The 22,468-nt window shown below is 45.8% G+C and overlaps 1 protein-coding gene across 3 annotated transcripts; it reads left to right on the forward strand.

Annotated features, from left to right (window-relative positions):
- The first annotated feature begins 1,962 nt into the window (after positions 1-1,962).
- LOC140199391 (caspase-8-like) lies at positions 1,963-22,270 on the forward strand. Of its 3 annotated transcripts, none has more exons than XM_072261403.1 (10): positions 1,963-2,099; positions 5,194-5,522; positions 9,682-9,787; positions 12,631-12,763; positions 13,587-13,699; positions 15,476-15,533; positions 18,613-18,671; positions 20,142-20,253; positions 21,025-21,523; positions 21,941-22,270. In XM_072261403.1, the coding sequence occupies exons 2-10, from the start codon at positions 5,206-5,208 to the stop codon at positions 22,134-22,136; spliced, it is 1,593 nt and encodes a 530-aa protein (XP_072117504.1). In that variant the 5' UTR covers positions 1,963-2,099; positions 5,194-5,205; the 3' UTR covers positions 22,137-22,270. The 3 variants fall into 3 exon arrangements, with proteins under 3 accessions (XP_072117504.1, XP_072117502.1, XP_072117503.1); XM_072261401.1 differs by lacking the exon at positions 1,963-2,099 and adding an exon at positions 4,040-4,373; XM_072261402.1 differs by lacking the exon at positions 1,963-2,099 and adding an exon at positions 4,040-4,143.
- Positions 22,271-22,468: the final 198 nt, after the last annotated feature.

Below are 22,468 nucleotides of genomic sequence, written 5' to 3' on the forward strand. Positions count from 1 at the left end.
ATAACTTCAAAAGTCCAACAGATTTTCACGTTCAATTGGGAGAGACTTCTCTGGAGAAGGATTTCTTCACAGGCGCAACTTTCCTGCTGGTTCTGTCCACAGGATTCACGATGCCGAAAATAAACAGTTTAAATCGACTGACCTTAAATTCCTTTAAAGAGAGAGAGCACCTTTTTGCATGAACTCCTTGCTGTTTCTGGCAAGAGTTATCTCGATGCAGGTTGCTACTCCAACGAAGACTCAATAAGGTCGATCCTTTATTAAACTGCCAAACAATGCCGACTCATTCTCGATCTTTCGATCCTGTAACTTCGATAAATTCTTCACTCTCCCTTCTAATGTTGGAATTGAGTAATTCAACACATCTAGCAAAAATTTCCAGTCCAGATAATAATGGTATCTTGCAACAGAACGCACACTCCGTTTTAAAAATGAAACTGCGTCATAAAAACATGCAACAGAAACGGAGATACAGTACGTTCCAGCCGGAAATCTACAAACTCAAAACCCCCACTGCGTCACCTGGGTCGACCTTTATATGGTCATGGGGGGCACATGTCATCACATGACCTCACATCGGCGGGAAAATCACATCAGGGGACCTCCAAAAGACCATTACATCATTCTCACAAAAAAAAACAGATCTCCTTGAGCATGTAACAAGAGTTAACTGATATCCTGTGGAATAGTTATCACTTGTGCCTTCAACTCGCCCAGTGCCCCATGAGACAGAATTTGCATCTTTTTCTGTGTATTGCATACTGTTTTTTCTCTCCATATCTATAAGAATATTTCAGCCACGAAAGTGAAATGGAGAATTGCCAGGTTGGCTCCTGGGACAGCCAGTCCATCATATTGGAATAATTAATTAGAGAAGGGCTCTATTCTCTAGCATTTGAAAAACTGAGAAAGGACCAGACCCTGAGAGGGTTACATTGGGTAGCTGTAGGGAGGGTGTATCTCCCTGCGAGGAATCGCGGAGTAACGCAGCACGGACACAGACTGACCACGGTGCACACCCAGCCTGTCCCAGTTTTCCGTGTACAGCCCATATCCCTATAAGCTCCACTGTGTAGACCTTTCTGGCTGCCCAGGGGGTTCACGACTGTTATTATCACAGCTGTGTATATTCCGCCGCAGGCTGATACTAACCTGGCTCTCAAGGAACTGTACGAGACCATCAGTACCCTGGAGACTACACACCCGGAGGCTGCCTTCATTGTTGCCGGTGACTTTAATAGAGCGTTGCTGACTAGTGTCTCTCCGAAGTTTTGTCAACACATCCAGGTGAGCACACGGGGAGATAGCAAACTCGACCACTGCTACTCTCCCTTCCGCAATGCTTACAAAGTGCTCCTTCACCCCCCCCACCCCCACCCCCACCCCCACCCCCATTTGGAAAACCAGATCACTCCTCCATCTTGTTGCTGTCACAGTATAGGCAGAAGCTGAAACAAGAGGCGGCCATAGTTAAAACCGTCCACTGTTGGTCCAAATAATCGGCCTCCATGCTACAGGACTGCTTTGAAGACATCATCTGGAATGTCTTCCATGATGAGGATGTCTCCGAGTTCAGGGAAGGGGTCACGAGTTTCATCCGGAAGTGCATCGAGGATGTTGTCCCCAGAAATCAGTCAAGATCTATCCAAACCAGAAACCCTGGATCAACAGTTCCGTGCGAGCAGCACTTAATGCAGGACAGAGAGCTTACGTTGCTGGTGACCAACAAGAACTCAAGAGCTGCAGCTGCGATCTGCGCAGTCATTAAAGCAGCAAAATAACAATACAGGGACAAGATTCAGACACAACTCTCCACCAACAATACACGCAGCTTATGGCAAGGTGTGCACACCATCGCAGACTTCAAAGCTGAACGCAGTGGAGTTTCCAACATGGCTGCCTCTCTCCCAGACGAGCTACATCTTTTCTACTTTGCTAACACTGAGCTCCTGAGGAGATCTACAGCTGATGCAACCTGCACTTGGTCGTCACTGAGGCCGAATTACGCAGGTGTTTCCAGTAAGTGGACAGTTGCAAGGCTGCAGGACTGGACGGCATCCCAGGGCAGGCACTCAGGATGTGCGCAGCACATCTGGCAGGTGTGTTTACAGACATTTTTAATCTCTCCCTCTCCCAGTGTAGAGTGTAGTAGTGCCCTCCTGCTTCAAAACATCCAACATTGTTCATGTATCTAAAAAGACCAAGTTAACATGTCTGAACGACTGACGTCCTGTCGCACTTACCTCAATAATAAGCAAATGCTTTGAGAGGCTGGTCAAGGACTACATCTGCAGGGTGCTACCACCCACACTGGACCCCCTACAATTCACCTACTGACACAACCGATCGACAGATGACGCAATAGCCACAGGTCTACACACCATCCTTGCACATCTGGAGAAGAGGGATGCTTATGTGAGAATGCTGTTCTTGGACTACAGTTCAGCATTCAACACCATAATTCCCTCCAGGCTCGACAAGAAGCTCAGAGACCTCATCCTTCTCTCTGCCTTGTGTAGGTGGATCCTGGACTTACTGTCGGATCGCCGGCAGGTAGTAAGAGTGGGCTCCCTCACCTCTGCCCCTCTGACCCCCAATACAAGTGCCCCTCAGGGCTGTGTTCTAAGCCCCCTCCTTTACTCTCTGTATACCCATGACTGTGTCGCCATCCACAGCTCCAATCTGCTAATTAAATTTGCTGACGACACCACACTGATTGGCCTAATCCCTCAAACAATAACGAGGTGGGCTACAGGGAAGAAGTCATCCCTCTGACACAGTGGGGTCAAGAAAACAACCTCTCCCTCAATGTCGCAAAAACAAAGGAGCTGGTTGTGGACTACAAGAGGAATAAAGACAGGCTAATCCCTATTGACATCAATGGATCTGGGGTTGAGAGGGTGAACAGCTTTGAGTTCCTCGGCATAAACATCACCGAGGATCTCACGTGGTCTGTACATACCAGTTGTGTGGTGAAAAAGGCACAACAGCGTCTCTTTCACCTCAGATGGTTGAAGAAGTTTGGTATGGGACCCAAGTCCTAAGAACTTTCTACAGGGGCACAAGTGAGAGCATCCTGACTGGCTGCATCACTGCCCGGTATGGGAAATGTACTTCCCTCAATCGCGGGACTCTGTAGAGAGTGGTGGGGACAGTCCAGCGCCTCTGTAGATGGGAACTTGCCACTATTCAGGACATTTACAAAGACAGGTGTGTAAAATGGGCCTGAAATATCACTGGGGACCCGAGTCACACCAACCACAAATTGTTCCAGCTGCTACCATCGGGGAAACGGTACCGCAGCATAAAAGCCAGGACCAACAGGCTCCGGTACAGCTTCTTCCAGCAGGCCATCAGACTGATTAATTCATGCTGATACAATTGTATTTCTATAATATATCTACTATTCTGTTGTACATAATATTTATTATAAATTACTATAAATTGCACATTGCACATTTAGACGGAGACATAACGTAAAGATTTTTACTCCTCATGTATTTGAAGGATGTAAGTAATAAAGTCAATTCAATTCCAAGTACCTATATAAGCTCTTCTTAAATTATGCTATTGCATTTGCCTCGAAGACTGGCGGCAGCGCGTTCCGTGCACTCACCAACCTCTTCATGAGATTGCCCCTCAGTTCCCTTTTAAATCATTCCCCTCTCACCCTAAATCTACGCCCTCTCGTTTTCGACTAGAAGTTAAGGTCTCAGAATAGTCATTTGCGGTTGAAAAGAGGAGAAATTCATTTATACACGGGGAATATTTGGAATTCTCTATCCCAAGACTCTGTGAAAACTCAAGTCATTGGGTTCACTTATAGTAGAGGTAGATCAATGATCATCACGTTATTAGAGGAACCACGAGATCCGAGAGTAGGTGCCTGAGGTAGAATTTTGGACGGAGTAATTTTGAATTACTCCTCGTTCCTCAGTTTGACTGAGGCTGCTGTAAAGAGGACTACGTCATGTGTGAGGGGCGGGGCTTTGCTGAGGTAGGCGTGGCCTCGTCACGCTACGATCGGTGACGTAAAGGTTCAGCTGTTTCGGGTTGATCTGCCGGCTCTTCCGCGTCCGCTGGGCATTGAGGCCGCAGCAGCCCCTCGGCTCTTCAGCCCCCGGCTCCCGGCTCCGCTATCAGGTTGGCGTTATCTGTCCTGTAGTTCGCGCAGCGGAGGGTCTCGATCGGGGTGCACTGAATCTTCGGGACTTTGGGCAGAGCCCAGGCTGCGGACGACATCTTTGTCCCGCAGCTAGGTTCCGTAACCCGGATTTTTGCCGCGAAATTGAGGCTAGCAAACCGGTGCAAGAGTAACAAGCAGAGAGAGAAGTCAGGGGCCCTAATACTGCTAATAGTCCAGTAACCTTAGGGTGAGTTAAAGAGTGTGTACAATCAAAATTCCTTTTCCTGGTTACAGTCCAGAGAGCCTTGGGTAGGTTAGAGAGAGAGAGAGAGCGCGAGAGAGAGAGAGAGCGCGCGAGAGAGAGATGTAGAGAGAGAGAGAGAGAGAGAGAGAGAGAGTGAGAACGAGAGAGAGAGAGAGAGAGAGAGAGAGAGTGAGTGAGTGAGAGAGTGAGAGTGAGTGAGTGAGGCGGGGATTTTACTCCTGCCGTATGGCTCCGTGAGCCTTGGCTAAATTAGAGAGAGAGAGAGAGAGAAGAGTCGGGGATCGTACTCCTGCTTACAGCTTAGTGACTTTTGGGTAAATTAGAGAGAGCGAGAAGAGTCGGGGATCGTACTCCTGCCTATGGCTCAGTGAGCCTTGGCTAAGTAGAGAGAGAGGAGAGGTGGGGATCGTACTCCTGGCTATGGCTCAGTGAGCTTTGAGTGGGATAGAGATCATGTACAATCAAAAGTCCTGTTCCTAGTTACGTCCAATGGCCGTTGAATTGGGGAAAGAAAACAATCTAGTTTCCCTTCTGATTGCAGTTTATTGACCCTTGAGTGGGTACTGTCGGAATTCCTGTTCCTGGTTACAGACGGGTGACTCCTGGGTGAGTTAGAGAGTGGGTAGAGTCCAGTGCTCTCAGGTTATGTGAGGAACGAGAGATGGAACACCTACCTTGGAAGACCAGTCATGAGACAAGTATGGGACAGGGAGTGTTGACTGGACAGTAGTCAGTGGGATGGGAGTCGTGTGCTTGCAGTTGGAATTTACAGAAGTTGCAAACTTGATCTTACCCTTTACAGGTCTTTGGTGGGATGGATTCTGCCAGGTTTGAGTTGAATACTTGTCTAAATGACATCAGTGAGAACCTGGGCTCTGATGAGCTGAAGGCCATGAAGTTCCTTTGCCAAGATTTGTTGAGCAAGAACCAGCTTGACAAGGCTGAGTCCGGGCTCCGTCTATTCCAGTCTCTGAAGGAACGTGGCCTGCTTCAAGTGGAGGACACTTTTATTGTTGCTGAGTTGCTGTACCGCACCAAACAGTTCTGGCTACTGAAGAAGATGAAATATAATAAAGAAAAGGTCTCCAAAGAGCTGATGTGTCTGGGAAGGCCTAGGGTCTCATCATACAGGTGAGTAAAAGTTTGTACAGTGTGGCAAAACTAACAGAACTTGTTCTATCCCTTCCTGATGTTTGTCCTAGGAGACTGGGAAATGCTGGGGCAACCTTAGTCATGTGGGTCTCATCTTCTGTTGGGTCCCAGTCCAACTGCTGGTTAGAAACCAAACAGTAATTGCCATGCTTCAGTACATCTAGAACAATGCTTCAAATCTAATGTAGGGAGACACTGAAGTAATTTAAACAGAGAATTGAAATTTATCTAACCAGTGCTGTTCTTGAGAGTATTTTATGTACAGTTGCAAGAAAAAGTTTGTGAACCCTTTACAAATACCTGATTTTCTGCATTAATTACTCATAAAATGTGGTCTGATCTTCATCTAAGTCACGATTATAGGCATATACAATCTGCCTAAACTAATAACACACAAACAATTGTACTTCTTCTCATCAATACTGAGTACACCATTAAAACAATCACGGTCTAGGTTCAAAAAGGTATGTGAACCTCTGGGGTAATGCCTTCTTCAAAAGCTATTCGGAGTCAGGTGTTCCGATGAATGAGATAAGATTGGAGGTGAGGGTTGTAGAGGTGCCCTGCCCTATAAAAAAAGACACGCAAAGTCAGGTTACTGACAGAGCCTGCTCTTCTCAAGGAAGATCTGTTTATGTCCACCAGGCCTCGATCAACACACACAAGCAGGCCAGGCACCGTCTATAGGAAGAGGTACAGTCGACGTTTCGGGCCGGGACCCTTCGTCAGGACTAACTGAAAGAAGAGCTAGTAAGAGATTTGAAAGTGGGAGGGGGAAGGGGAGGGGGAGATCCGAAATGATAGGAGAAGACAGGAGGGGAGGGGTGGATCTAAGAGCTGGAGAAGAGAGAGGATCATGGGATCGGAAGCCTGGGGAGAAAGAGAAGTGGGGAGGGGAGTCCGGAAGGTGGAGAACAGGCAAGGAGTTATAGTGAGAGGGACAGAGGGAGAAAAAAGAGAGAGAGAAAAGAAAAGGGGGGGAAAATAAAAAATATATTAAATAAATAAGGGATGGGGTGTGAAGGGGAGGAGGGGCATTAGCGGAAGTTAGAGAAGTTAATGTTCATGCCATCAGGTTGGAGGCTACCCAGATGGAATATAAGGTGTTGTTCCTCCAACTTGAGTGTGGCTTCATCTTGGCAGTAGAGGAGGCCATGGATAGACATATCAGAATGTGAATGGGATGTGGAATTAAAATGTGTGGCCGCTGGGAGATCCTGCTTTCTCTGGCGGACAGAGCGTAGGTGTTCAGTGAAACGGTCTCCCAGTCTGCGTCGGGTCTCGGCAATATATAGAAGGCCGTACCGGGAGCACCGGACACAGTATATCATCCCAGCCGACTCACAGGTGAAGTGTTGCCTCACCTGGAAGGACTGTCTGGGGCCCTGAATGTGGTGAGGGAGGAAGCGTAAGGGCATGTGTAGCACTTGTTCCGCTTACAAGGATAAGTGCCGAGAGGGAGATCGGCGGGAAGGGATGGGGGGGGGGGAACGAATGGACAAGGGACCTCCAATGGGATCCCACCACTAAGCACATCTTTCCCAACCCCACCCTTTCTGCTTTCCGCAGGGATCGCTCCATACTTTATACTTCATTGTCGCCAAACAATTGGTACTAGAACGTACAATCATCACAGCGATATTTGATTCTGCGCTTCCCACTCCCTGGATTACAAATATTAAATATTAAAAATAGTTAAAATTAGTAAATATTAAAAATTTAAATTATAAATCTTAAATAGAAAATAGAAAAATGGAAAGTAAGGTAGTGCAAAAAAAGCTGAGAGGCAGGTCTGGATATTTGGAGGGTACGGCCCAGATCCGGGTCAGGATCCGTTCAGCAGTCTTATCACAGTTGGAAAGAAGCTGTTCCCAAATCTGGCCGTACGAGTCTTCAAGCTTCTGAGCCTTCCCCCGGAGGGAAGTGGGACGAAAAGTGTGTTGGCTGGGTGGGTCGTGTCCTTGATTATCCTGGCAGCACTGCTCCAATAGCGTGTGGTGTAAAGTGAGTCCACGGATGGAAAATTGGTTTGTGTGATGTGCTGCGCCGTGTTCACGATCTTCTGCAGCTTCTTTCGGTCTTGGACAGGACAACTTCCATACTAGGTTGTGATGCACCCTAGAAGAATGCTTTCTACGGTGCATGTATAAAAATTAGTGAGGGTTTTAGGGGACGGGCCAAATTTCTTTAGTTTTCTCAGGAAGTAAAGGCGCTGGTGGGCCTTCTTGGCAGTGAACTCTGCTGGTTGGACCAAGTCAGGTCATTTGTGATATTGACCCCGAGGAACTTAAAGCTTTTGACCTGTTCCACTTGCGCATCACCGATGTAATTTGGGTCGTGTGGTCCGCTACTCCTTCTGAAGTCAACAACCAAACTCAACGCGACTCCCTTGTCCATTCAACACCAACTGGAGCAAAAGTTCAGGGCAGCTGTATTTCGAGGGGTCAAGGCTGATTTATACTTGTGCGTCAAATCGACGCCATAGGTACGGCGTAGCTGCGAACCGTACGCAGAGCCTACGCGGATCCCTACGCCGTAGCCTGATGTGCGCGTCTATCAAAATGTAAATACGCCTCGCGGCAACGCAGACCACAACAACTGTGATTGGTCCGCTTGGTAGCATCGTACTCCCTCCTACGCTGCAATAGCTTCCCATTTGGCGACCGAAGGGCAGGGAAGGAACTCTGGCTGCAGTGTTTTCCATAAAGCTTTACAGACCTCCAAAATTATGGAGGACACATTTTGCTTTTACGAAAGAATACTTTAAACTTGTTTACCCCGAGGAAGACTACCATGACCATGAAGCCTTGCATGGGCAGGTGTGTGCGCATGTGTGACATGCGCAAATTGCAGAGCGATGCAGACACACCAACGCACAAGTATAAATGCTCACAACGGCGTAGCCCACTTGCGTAGGCTACGGCGTAAGCTGGTACGCACAAGTATAAATCAGCCTTCACATTCTACTAATCACCATCAGCAAGTGCAGGATTGGGGCAGATCTAACTGCCACCCATCAATAAGAGATAATTAAATCTTATTGTAATGACGTACTCTGAGACACCCATAAAACCCTTTGCTGCAGTCAAAGGACAGCGGTGACTATATCACATCCATTTAGGAGAGCACCAACCACATCATCAAGAATAATCAGCATCCTTTGGTGTTAGTGCTTTGTATCTCCTATCCAGCATTAGGGTAAAAAAAAAATGGTCAGCCTAATTATGCCACGTGGAAAGGGAATGGTGACATTATGTTCAAGAGATGACGCCAAACGTCGTCGGAAAGTGGCAAGGAGAGGCAGAGAACAAGAATCGGATGAAGTCAGGGCCGCACGACTCCAGGATCAAAAAGTCAGGACAAAAAAAGATGAGAGAAGAAGAGACAGAGGAGGAGAGGCATGCACGTCTCCAGGATCAGAGACAAACAACAAACAGCAGAAGAGATGAAGAGACGGGGGATGAAAGGGCTGCACGTCTCCAGAATAACAATGAGAGGCACAAGGGTGGCAGATAAACCAGAAATGATGCCATCAAAAGTGTCCTTTGTTAAACGAGGAGGAGCTATATTTGCTTTGCTACGCGTCATTCTTCTTTAATAAACTGAGGTTTTCTACTTCAGTTTCCAAAGCAAAGCGATATCAATAGCATTCAGGAAAATTTAATGTTCATTCTGGTTACATCAGACTGCACGACCCTTCTCTCAAAGGGTGCCCCCACGGGTCACCCCGTTGTCTAGTTAAACAATATGTTCAATGAAGACATGAAAGGTACAATTGTTCGTGTGTTATTAGTTTAGGCGGATTGTGTTTGTCTATTATTGTGACTCAGATGAAGATCAGACCATTTTTTATGAGTAATTAATGCAGAAAACCAGGTAATTGCAAAGGGTTCACAAATTTTTCTTTGCAACTGTAACAACATCGAGTAAACTTTATTTTGTATTTAATCTTACCTGTACCCATTCTACAAGCACCTGAATGGGCATTTTGAATACTATAAAAAGCCTTAATTTATGTAATGTTCTTCCTATTCATCAGTAGATTAGTGCTGAGCTCACTACTGCTTTGAGAAGGAGATTTTGCTCTACTCTGCTTGCTCTATATTTGACAAATATTTCACAATACTTCAAATTGCAGACAGCTTTTGTTTGAGGTATCAGAGGATATTACTATGAAGGACCTTGAGACTGTAAAACACTTCTTGCATCAATACTTGGCCAAGTCCAAGCTGGAGAGCATCAAGGTGCGTACAATAATGTATACTGTATCTGCTGTCTGTCACTTGCTAGCCTGTGATTTTCTTTCTAAAACAACGTACTTCACAGCACAAGAGGCCATTTAGCCTGCTGCTTCTCTGAGAGACATTCCCTTCATCTTGTTTCCCCCCTCTCCCCACCCCCCCATAATCAGAAATTTTACTTTCAAAAGACACGTTTATCCTTGCCCTTCTTAAATACAACGATGGACTCTACTTCCTTACTGTGTCTATGGACCTCTTATGCTCACAACATTTTGGATATAAAAATATTCCCATGACTTTCCCTGTTGTTGATATTTCAGCTAAATTAATGTTGTCTGATGTTGCTTCTTACAAACAGAGGACATGGTTCTTTTCTGTTTACGTGATCAGAAGAATTGGTGCCAGTTCCTTATCTCTCGTCGTCACTCAAGGCCGCTCCTTTCAGGAATCGTTTCTGTGAATCTATCGAAATTGGCAGTGACATACAGGAGATCACAGGCAGACAGGGAGAAAGCATTCTCAATGAGCATATCAGGGTGTGAGTGCACAAGAAGGCACATGTAGCTTCATGTGAACTTGGTAGCATTTTGTCACTCACACCCACAGGCAACTGTGAGGCCAATTCATTGTTTATATTTAAAGTGGAGGTTGATAGGTTCTTGATTAGTCAGAACATCAAAGATTACTGGGAGAGGCAGGAGATTGGGGTTGAGAGGGATAATAATTCAGCCATGATGAAATGGAGCAGTCTCAATGGGCTGAATGGCCTAATTGGACTTATGTCTTATGCCATGTCAAGGTTGGTGGTAGAGGCAGATACCTTAGGGGCATTAAAGCAGCTCTTGACAGGCACATGGATGATAGAAAGGTGGAGGTCTATGTAGGAGGGAAGTGTTAGATAGATCTTAGAGTAAGGTTAAAAGTTTGCATCAAACTTATGGCTTAAGGGCTTGTGCTGTGTGAATGCTCTATGTCCTATCCCTCCTCGTACAGGCATGGATTTTGCTGCTTGAAGATGCTGCTCTTTCCTCTCTATCTCCTGTTTTCTTTCCCCAGATTCCAGCAATGGATTAAACTTTCAGTCATACTCCTACCAGCTCCACTTGTCTCCAGTGTTCATTTTCCTTCCATTTCTGAAGTGTCTTGTCACGGTACAGGTGATATTTGTTGCCTTTGTCATCCTAAATTTACGTGTTAAATCCGCTCTGTGTGTTACAATAGACAATAGGTGCAGGAGTAGGCCATTTGGCCCTTCGAGCCAGCACCACCATTCACTGTGATCACGGCTGATCATCCACAATCAGTGCCCTGTTCCTGCCTTATCCCCATAACCTTTGATTCCACTATCTTTAAGAGCTCTATCCACCTCTTTCTTGAAAGCATCCAGAGACTTGGCTTCCACAGCCTTCTGGGGCAGAGCATTCCATATATCCACCACTCTCTAGGTGAAAAAGTTTTTCTTCAACTCCATTCTAAATGGCCTACCCCTTATTCTTAAACTGTAGCCTCTGGTTCTGGACTCACCCATCAGTGGGAACATGCTTCCTGCCTGCAGCGTGTCCAATCCTTTAATAATCTTATATGTTTCAATAAGATCCCCTCTCAGCCTTCTAAATTCCAGAGTATACAAGCCCAGTAGCTCCTATCTTTCAACATATGACAGTCCCGCCATCCCGGGAATTAACCTTGTGAACCTGCGCTGCACTCCCTCAATAGCAAGAATGTCCTTCTTCAAATTTGGAGACCAAAACTGCACACAGTACTCCAGGTGTGGTCTCACCAGGGCCCTGTACAGCTGCAGAAGGACCTCTTTGCTCTTATACTCAATTCCCCTTGTTATGAAGACCAGCATGCCATTAGCTTTCTTCACTGCCTGCTGTACTTGCATGCTTGTTTTCAGTGACTAATGTACAAGAACACCTACATCTCGTTGTGCTTCTCCTTTTCCTAACTTGACTCCATTTAGATAATAGTCTGCCTTCCCGTTCTTACCACCAAAGTGGATAACCTCACATTTATCCACATTAAACTGCATCTGCCATGCATCTGCCCACTCACCCAGCCTGTCCAAGTCACCCTGCATTCTCATAACATCCTCCTCACATTTCACACTGCCACCCAGCTTTGTGTCATCGGCAAATTTGCTAATGTTACTTTTAATTCCCTTTTACTCTGTACAGCAAGAACAATTGTGTGTCTGTTTACATGGCAAGCCATCCCTCGTATTTCAAATAAACAAATCAGATTCCGAGTTAAATAAGGAGATATTTAGGAAGCTCAATAGAGGCAATTTATAATCAGTTGCCTCTTTTCTGCCTCTCAGTTTCTAAAAGGAAGAAGAAAAGGCAGAGAACATTTGTTGGGGTGGCTAGGGAAGATACAGAGCTAAGAGCCACCAAGTCAGGGCCCATTGGACAAGCCAGTGAGCCTTGCATCGGTGGAGGGGATGTTACTGGACGGGATTCTGAGGGGCAAGGTATACTTGCTTTTTGAACGACAAGAACTGATTTGCATGCATCATGCTTGGGTGATGGTGTTTCACAAATTTGAGTTTTTTTTTTGAAGGAGTGAGCAAGAGGAGGGTGGGGTAGTAGATGTTATCCACATAGATTTTAGCCAGGCCTTGAATGGCAGGTTGTGGGATCCAGGGTAAGATAGTAAACTAGCTACGAAATTACATTGGTGATAGGAGGTAGAGTATTGATTTTCAGATTAGAGACCTGTGACCAGTGGTGTACTGACCATATTCAATGTAGAGACATTATACCGAGAGAAGTCAGCAGATTTTTCATCTGATTAACCCCTGCCTCAATGATTGTTGTGTAAAGCTGAGGCTTCTTCCACAGACAATGTTGGATGCCCTCGTTGAAATGGAGAAGGAAGGACTGCTGGAAGAGCACAACACAAGCATACTGGAGTACATCTGCAAACAGATTGGAGAGCACTTGGTGGAAAAGTTTGCATGTTACCGAAGGGAAGGTAACCACCATCCACCTCAGCCCCATTCTTACCGGGGAAAAGCAGAAGGAATAGTTGATGAGAGGGTCTTGGAGAATTGTAATGCAAATGACAACATCCTGATTTACTGCTGTTTCATACATGAAGCTGCCTTTATAACCATTGATAGATAATTTCAATGAATCCACTCAGGGTGTTGGATTTGAGAGCCCCTCCTTCCAATTGGTGCCCAGAATTGAAAGTCACTGGGGACTTCGAATGCTGTCCATTGCCGGCATAGCAGGGGACCCCAAAGAAGTGGATAGTGGGCAAAGTCAATGCAGTAGGACAATTAGAGAGTGGATGGTGGGGCTTGGGGGGGTGTGGAGGGCAGCAGGAGCAGGCCCTGTGGGGCTACAGGTGATACGTGCACCCGGGCAATGAGGAACTGGTGAAAGCTTGTGAGTAAACCGCTGATGTGTAAGTTAATGGGCAGTGGGCAGCCAGCATTGTGTGGGGAACAGCAGTCATTGGGTTCAGTCCAATGGCGAGTGTGCCAGGCTGGGTGACGGGCTAGGTGGTGGGCAGTGAACAGTGAAGTGGGTGCCAGATGCCAGGTCGCCAACTGATTCTTCATGGAGATCCTGTCAACATCAGGCACCCCGTCCCAGTATATTCATCCCCACCCTGGGTTTTAGACTGTCTCTGCTGTACTTGCATGGCTTCCAATTTAGAAATAAGTGGCTGCTGGCCTGAATCAGCAGCTGCCGTGTCTCTCCCCCACCTCTACCCTCCAGATCGTAGCTGGGCTGCTTACAACAAAACCCCGACACACTGTGGTTCTTTTGTTCCTCTGTTAATTTAGGAAGGGGGCAGGGTGAGGAGTTGTTAACTCCAGTTCCTGAGAGCAACCTCCCTGAAATGGCAGAAGCACAGGATGCACATGAAGTCAGGTCACCACCGGGAATGCAGCTTGAGGTAAGTACCTAGTCAGTTGTGCGTCCTCTCGTGCATTGCACCTTGCCATCGGAGCAGTATGTGGCCAATGAGACTGTAGATTTCTCCTTCTTTACTTAGTCTGTTGTTGAGGATTAATAGCCAAAGAGGGGTCCAAACTTCAATATTCCTATCTGCATAGAAGTGCTTCCTAAATTTCCTCCTGAAGGCTTGGTTCCAAATTTTTATGCTCTCGAACTGGATTCTCCAATGAGCAGAGCCAGGGTACAGTAAAAGAAAAAAAAATGTTTTCCATTGCATCTTTAAAAAAACACTTTACTCAAAATGCACCTTCCACATTTCAGGGAATATAAACCTGGTTTGTGTAAGCTCTTCCGACAGTTTATCATTCTAGTAAATCATTAGCAGATTGATCAAAGACTGCTTTACCCTTTCTGAGTTATAGAACTGCAGCCAGTACTCTAGTTGTGGTCTTGCTATATCTGGAGCATACTTTGCACTTTGTGTTTGTGTCCCTGTGATTTAAAGGATGGTTTTCCACTTTTAATTATTTTCTGTATCCCTATTTGCATTTCAACTAATTAGTCTCTTTCAACCATTGCTGTGCTTAGCACCATTTAGAATGTATTGTGTTCTAGCATCTTAAGTCCAAATTGGATGAACTGACAAATGCCATTATTTTATTGATTTGATGCTTCAATCTATTTAGATTATGGAGCCACTAGTGTTTACACACAGAGAATCTTGGTCTCACGGATCTTTGAATGGTGACAGTTGGGACCGTGGTACAAGATCTCAACGGATTTGTCACATGCTGTCAATTTGAGAACCTACCTGCTTTCCCCACTAAAACACAATTCAGCACAGGAATAGGCAGTTTGGCCCACAGTTTTGTGCTGAATTAAGATAATGATGCCTAATAAATTAATCCCTACTGCCTCACATGGTCCATATCCCTCCACTCTTTGCATACTTGCTGCCTAAGTGCTTCTTAAACACCACTATGTTATCTAGCTCCACTACCATCAACGTCAGCACCTTCCAGACACCCAGCACTCTCTGTAAAAACAAAAGTTGCTTTGCACATCTCCTTGAAACTTCTCCCGTCACTTAAATGCGTGTATTCTAGTACTATATGTTTCGACCCTGGGGAAAAGTACTGTCTGTGTACTCTTTTATTGCCTCTGACGATTTTATAAACGTCTATCAGGTCTCCCCTCAGCCTCTGTTGGTCTAGAATAAACAACCCAAGTTTGCCAAATCTCCCCTTATAGCCACAACCCTCTAATTCAGGCTGCATCCTGGTAAAACCTATCCTGTATCTTCTCCAAAGCCTTCACTTCCTTCCCATAATGGGGCAATCAGAATTGAAAGCGATATACTCCAGATGCAACCTAACCAAAGTTCGAATTACAGGCAAGTTCAAGTTCAGTTTATCGTCATTCACATGTATACTGCCAAACGAAACAATGTTCCTCATGACCAAACATGTCATACTCTTCTGAGGCTGTCTTCTACCATTCTCAATTTCCTAATCTGTCAATCAATCATCTTCAAATTGATGCACTTTAACTACAATTACCATAATTTTATGAAGAATTGTACTGAATCCTTTCTGAAGGCAATGAAGCTGAAAACTGGGCAGCCGAGTACTCTGAACAAGACTGTGTGCACATCGTGTTCCTAGTCCCTTTCTCCTTCACCCGTCATTTCGTCCAGTGATTTCAGTTCGTATTTTGAATTTCACATTAATCCCAGTAGCATTAAACACCAATCCTGTCTTTCTCTTCATTGCAGGAACCGACTGAATCTTCCTTGCCAATGGGACTCCAGAATTCACGTTCACGATCTTCTGGTGTGTAAACTTAAATTTCCAGGGTTCATTTAATAGATTGGAGGATTTTGTCTGTTCATAACTTGGATCAAATCAGTGTGTATCCAGCCTGATGAAAAGAATGTTAGAATATAGTAGTGGCAGGTACAGGTACATTGTGTATAGTGTGGTTCGGTATTCGTGAAGGCTGTCATCTTCATTACACTGGTGACTGCCGGTTTGATTATATCACACTAAGGCATGTAATTGATGAGGACAGGTTTACTCCAGTACAATATGGGTTATGGACTCGCTACCTAACACTGGTCTATAGGGAGCAGTGAATACAGCCCAGCCTACTAAAGAGTGAATACAGCCCAGTCAATCACAGGAGAAACCTTCCCCACCACTGAGCACACAAGATCATAAAATATAGGAGCAGAATTCGGCCACTCAGCCCATAAAGTCTCCTCCGCCTTTTCATTATGGCTGATGCATTTTCCCTTTCAAGGCCATTCTCCCGCCCTCTCCCCAAACCCTTTCATGACCTGACTGAACAAGAACCTATCAACTTCTGCCTGAAATATACCCACTGACCTGCCTCCCACAGCCAGATTCACCACACTCTGGCTGAAGAAATTTCTCCTTATCTCCATTTGAAGTAGATGTCCCTTAATTCTGAGGCTGTGCCATCTGGGCCTTTCAACATTCAATAACTTCAAAGAGATTCTCCTCCCCTCGTTCTTCTAAATTCCAGCAAATACAGGCCCAGAGCCAACAAGCTCTACTCGTATGATACTGTAACCATTTCATTCCTGGAATCACTCTCATGAACCTCCTCAAACCCCTCGTCAACATCAGCACACCAATTCTTGGATAAGGGGCCCACAACTGCTCACAATACTCCAAGTGAGGCTTCACCAATGTCTTATAATTTCAATATTACATCCTTGCTTTCATATTCTAACCCTCTCGAAATGAATGTCAACATTGTATTTGCCTTCCTCACCACCGACTCAACCTGCAAGTTAACCTTCAGGGAATCCTGCACAAGCACTCCGAAGTCCCTTTGCACCTCAGATTTTTGAATTTTCTGCCATTTAGAAAATAGTCTATGTTTCTGTTCCTGCTGCCAAAATGCATGACCGTACACTTCCCGACATTGTATTGCTTCCGTCGCTTCTTTGCCCATTCTCCTAATCTGTTTAAATTTTTCTGCAGCCTCCTGATTCCGCAACACTGTCTGCCCCTCCACCTATCCTTGTATCGTTTACAAACTAGGCCACAAAACCATCAATTCCATCATCTAAATCATTGACAGACAATATAACATAAAAAGAAGCGGTCCTAACACTGACCCCTCCAGAACACCACTAGTCACCAACAGCCAAACTGAATAGACCCCCTCATTCACACTTTTCCTGTTGCCTGTCAGCTAACCCTCTATCCTCACTGGTATTTTTCTAAGCAACCTTATGTGTGGCACTTGGTCAAAGGCCTTCTGCAAATACAAGTACGCAACATTAACCGATTCTCCCTTCTCGATCCTGCTTGTTATTTCCTCAAGGAATTCCAACAGATTTGTCAGGAAAGATTGTCCCTTGAGGAAACCATACTGACTACAGCCTACTTTATCATGTGCCTCCAAATACCCTGGGACCATCCTTAACAATGGACTCCAACATCTTCCCAACCACTGAGGTCAGGCTAACGAGCCTATAGTTTCATTTCTTCTGCCTCCCTCCCTTCTTGGAGTGGCGTGACATTTGCAATTTTCTCCTTCTCCAGAACCACGCCAGAATCTAGTGATTTTTGAAAGATTATTACCAATACCTCCACAATCTCCTCAGCCACCTCTTTCAGACCCTGGGGAGTACACTATCTGGTCGAGGTGACTTATCTGCCTTCAGGCCTTTCAGCTTCCCAAGAACCTTCTCCCTAGTAATAGCAACTGCATTCACTTCTGCCCCCCAATACTCTTGAACTTCCAGTGTATTGCTGGTGTCTTCCACGGTGAAGACGAATGGAAAATACTTATTCCACTTGTCCGCCATTTCCTTGACCCTCATTACTACCTCTCCAGTGTCATTTTCCAGTATCCGATATCTACTCTCGCCTCTGTATATCTGAAAACTTGGTATCCTCTTTGATATTATTGGCAAGCTTACCATATTTCATCATTTCCCTCCTTGTAGCTTTTCTAGTTGGTTTCTGTTGTAATTTCTCCATCTCTGAGATTTTCCACAGAGCCTTTAAGATTTTGTCTTGTTTCTTAATTGCGTTTCTTTATTAGGGTCAACAAATTCTCCACTGTGTTTCCTCTATTTCCTTCACTCACCACCTTCTTCCAAACAGAGCAAGAATGTTTCCCCTTGTCCTTGCCTCCCACCCCACCAGCCCTTCCAGCTAATAGATTAACTTCTGGATTCGAGGGGATTCTGCCATCAGACACTTTCCAAATAAACTGTTGTCTTTACGATCCCTGATCCACTCCTTGTCCCACTATCCATGGACACGAACGGTCTTTCCAGATGAAGCAGCAGTTCTTTCACTCCTCTTCTGCTCACAGTGTGGTCTCCTCTACACTGGAAAAACCTGCCGTCTGCAGCATCACTTTGCGGATTGCCTGTGTTCGTCTGTGGGACAACCTCCAGCTTCCATAAGCCTGTCTGTGTAATTCTCTGTCCCAGTACCACTTTAGATCTCGGCCTGCAGCCACCATCAGCTCAACGAACAGCATCTCATCTTTCATCTTGGGATCTGAAATTTAATTATTAATTCAGGGAAGGTTACCATATTGGTACCTTCTCATTCTTTCTCTTGTTTTAAGCTGCAGGTTCTTAATATACCTTGACAGCTTTGGTCTACATCTGGCCATGCATATTCATTGTCCTCTTTGTCTCCTGAAACACTGGCTTTCTCACTACTCCAATTCCAGCTGAAGATCCTTGGCTTAAGACATTTACCCTTGTTCCTCTCCTCAAAGAAGGATTCCAGCAATTTTTATTTTGTTTCAGTTGTCCAGGCTCCCTCCCCCCCCCCCCCCCACCATATAAGCATACTGTTTCTACTGCATTTGCAGTGGTATTTACTGATAATCTCTCTGTTTGTGCCTTTCCAGATCTGGGGCAGCTGGATCACTACACTTCCCACAACACTGTGCTGACTTCTGACTCTCAGGTGAGATTAGGTTACCCGAGTGTCATTGGTTAATCTATTCCATACCTTCCAATATTTAAAATTAATGCATTTTAGTTTGTTGTTTATGTGTGATTCATCTGTACCTTTATAAGTTATTATGTGTTATGTGTGCTGAAAATATTAATGGAATGTTGGCCACAATCACTGATAGACAGGAGTAGAAGTCTTTGTGGCAGAATTTATTGTAAGTTACTCCAACATTGCTATTTCCCGCACTTGTAGAGAACTTGAAAGTTTAATTACCTTTGCTGCTAATTCCTTCCCTCACTGCCATGAGGTCAATATCTAATTGTTTCCTTCCATGTCCTGTCTTCTCTATCTCCACCTCAGGGGATAGGTTCATCTCCATTTCAGACTCCCACAGTTATCTGGATTTTGCATCTCCTCCCACTCTGCTTGCTGTAAGGAATCAATCCCGTACTCCCAGTTTCTCCTTCATCGCATCTGCTGTGAGATGAGACTGCCCACTGCACTCCTGTCTTTGTGATGATTTTCTTGACCATGGCTTCCACTTTCCCATGGTTGTCAGGGGTCTTTACTAAATCTCATCTGCTCTCATCTTCCCTCTTTCCGACTACAGCAAGGAAAGGATTCTCAGTCTTCACTTCCCACCCCACCAGATGGCAAATTGGCAGAACATCCTCCATCATGTCCATCACCTTCGATAAGAGATGCTGCTGTGTAAAATCACATTCTTCCCCTTCTTTTTCAGCATTTTGATTGTTACCTCCCCACGCCCTGGCCCATCTCCCATTCTCACAACACTTTCCTCTTTATTACTTTCCAATTTATACCTTCTGACTTTCGGGACTCAATTTTAACAATTGTATATAAACATTTTTTCTCTCTCCCCAGCGGTAGCCGTAACCCTCTCCTCTACATCAGATAGCTTGTTCTAAATATAATGATTACTTTGCATCCTCTCAGACATTCCCTCTGCTTTCTCCACCTCTCTGTCTCAGTACAACTTGAAATCTACTTGTTTGAATAGTTTTTCTGTTCTGATGAGGGTACTTGATCTGAAGCATCATCTGATTGCCTCTGTGCAGATTCTGACTGATCTGCTGTTGCTTCTTGTGTTTGTTTCACTGGGAATGGATCTACATAGCCCCTTTGTTTCTTTATATGAATACTTATCAAAATCCCTATCCAGGCATCTGGATTCCCCTGATAATCTTGTTTAAATTCCCTCTGGAGTAGTGTATTAAATGCTGAATGCTGCCGGGTGAACCTGGTGTGGATTCTCCAGAGTCAGTAAAGGGTTAAATTATGCAGTCAGTTTGTGTAGAATAGATGTATAAAGAAGGATGTTAAAGGATGAAAAGAGTTGTGGGGGAGTCTAGAATAATGGGGAAATTGACATGATGTAAGAAATAGAAAAACCCTAAAATTAGAACCAGGTTGTTCTGGATAATTTAGTAGAAATTTCATGATCTTGTTTGTTTGAAGGAGATACTTGACCGCTACAAGATGGAGAGTACCCCAAGGGGCTACTGTGTCATTATCAACAATAGTACCTTCGATACGATGCAACCACGCAAAGGAACCGATCGGGATGCAGGTAATGATTGGACTCCTCACCTTATCCTTAAGTAACACGCAGGAGCTACTGGAGGAACTAGCAGGCCAGGCAGCATCTTTGGAAATGAATAAACAGTCGACATTTTGGGCTGAGTCCCTTCTTTAGGGCTGAAAAGGAAGGGTGGAGGCACCAGAATAAAAAAAAGGGGAGGACCGCCTCATGTAGCACCTCCACTCCACCCACCAAAAGCAGAGCATCCCGGTGGCCAAACGTTTTAACTCCAGTTCCCGTTCCCGTACCGACATATCGGTCCATGGCCACTTCATGTGCCAAGATGAGGCCACCCTCAGGGTGGAGGAGCAACACCTTTATTCCATCTAGGTACCCTCCAACCTGGTGGCATGAATACGATTTCTCCTTCCGGTCTAAAAAGAAATTCCTTCCCCCTCCCCTTTTTTTCTATTCCCCGCTCTTCTCACCTGGGTCCCCTCCTCCTTCCCTTTCTCCTTTGGTCCACACCCCTCTCCTATCAAATTCCTTCCACTCCAGCCCTTGACCTTTCAACCCTTCCAGCTAACCTCCTTCCCCTTCCTCCCCCCACCACCACCTTGTTTATTCTGGCATCTTCCCCCTTCCTTCTCTGTCCTGAGGAAGGGTCGCAGCCCGAAACGTCGACAGTTTTTCCGTTTATTTCCGTGGATGCTGCCTGACCTGGTGAGTTCCTCCAGGATTTTGTGAGTGTTGCTTTGTAGATCCTTCTGGGTTAAGTGAGGCTGTGGTCTCACCACTAACGTTGTCTGTGTCCCACAGAGCGGCTGGAACAGGTTTTCACCTGGCTGGGGTTCAGAGTGAAAATAGAGAACAACCTGACTGCAGAGGGGATGCGGATGAAGATGCTTGAATACCGTCAGAAGGACCACAAGCCCTTCGACTGCTTCATCTGCTGCATTCTGACCCACGGTGAGAGGGGAGTCATGTGCGGCACGGACGACAAAAAGGTGCCCATCCGTGACATCACCGGCTGCTTCTCGGCTTCACGGTGCCCTTCGCTCCAGCAGAAGCCCAAGGTCTTCTTCATCCAGGCGTGCCAGGGCACGGAAAAACAGGAAGGCGTTGCAATCGAGCAAGACAGCACTGCCGTGAGGCTGGAGGAGGACGCCATCAGGGCCACGCGCACCATTATTCCAGATGAGGCTGACTTCTTGTTGGGTATGGCGACGGTGGAGGGCTACGTCTCTTTTCGACACATCATGCAGGGCACCTGGTACATTCAGTCGCTGTGTGAAAACCTGGAGAAACACTGCCCCAGGTATTCTGCCCCCAAACCCTGGGCTGAGACGCTGGCGTGTGTATGGGGGTGGGTGGGGGGGGGGGGAGGAATACGAATGGGCCCAGGGATGAAGAGGTGAGAGTTGAAGCACGGGCAAGGAGAGAGCGAGAGACTGGGGAGAGCAGGCCAGGCAAGGAAGTTGGCAATCGGAGCGTGAGGAATGGGGTCGGGGTGAGGAAGGGAGCGGGGTGTGGGAAGGTTAGATTTGGTTTGTGTGAAGAGGAGGAGTCAGAGGGTGACGGGGTTGGGCAGATAGTGTTATGGTGGTCATTCTGAGACAACGACCACCTCTGTTGCTGGACCTAGCCACAGTGTGACAAGAGTGATTGCGCTGATCATTGCAAATTCACCTGACTCACACTCACTCTCTCTCTCTCTCCCCCCACCACATCCCAGCCAGGACCTCCTAAGCATTCTCACCAATGTCAACAACGACGTAAGCGAGAAAAAAGACAAGAATTTCAAAACCCAAATGCCACAGCCAAGCTACACCCTCAGGAAAAAGCTTTACTTCCCAGTGGGGCAAAGTCATGCCGATTTCATGAAAGCCTCCCGGAATTTCCACACCAGAAATGGCGTTCCCAAGGACTGATGCTGCTGCTGGCCCCTGGAGCTGCTAATGGTTGGGAGAACGTCGGGTATGCCAATGAGAATTGGCACATTGGGGTGCTTGGAATCTGTGGGGTCCAGGAATGTGAAGTTCTCAGGGCAACGTACAGAGGATCTGCGTGAGGGACCCTCTGCTTTCATGAGAATACTGTCTGTCAGGCTAGAATCCAGCTGTCTCTGCTCTGAATTGTGTTTCTACTTTACATGTCTTCCACAGATTATTTTGTGATTATACTTAGTAATATTTTTTAACAAAAATTTTATATTTTGTAAAAAAAATTTTTTAAAAGCTACAGAAAGAAGTGTTGCTTCTAT

The sequence above is a fragment of the Mobula birostris genome, chromosome 6 (genome assembly GCF_030028105.1).
Source record: "Mobula birostris isolate sMobBir1 chromosome 6, sMobBir1.hap1, whole genome shotgun sequence".
NCBI classification, from domain to species: domain Eukaryota; kingdom Metazoa; phylum Chordata; class Chondrichthyes; order Myliobatiformes; family Myliobatidae; genus Mobula; species Mobula birostris.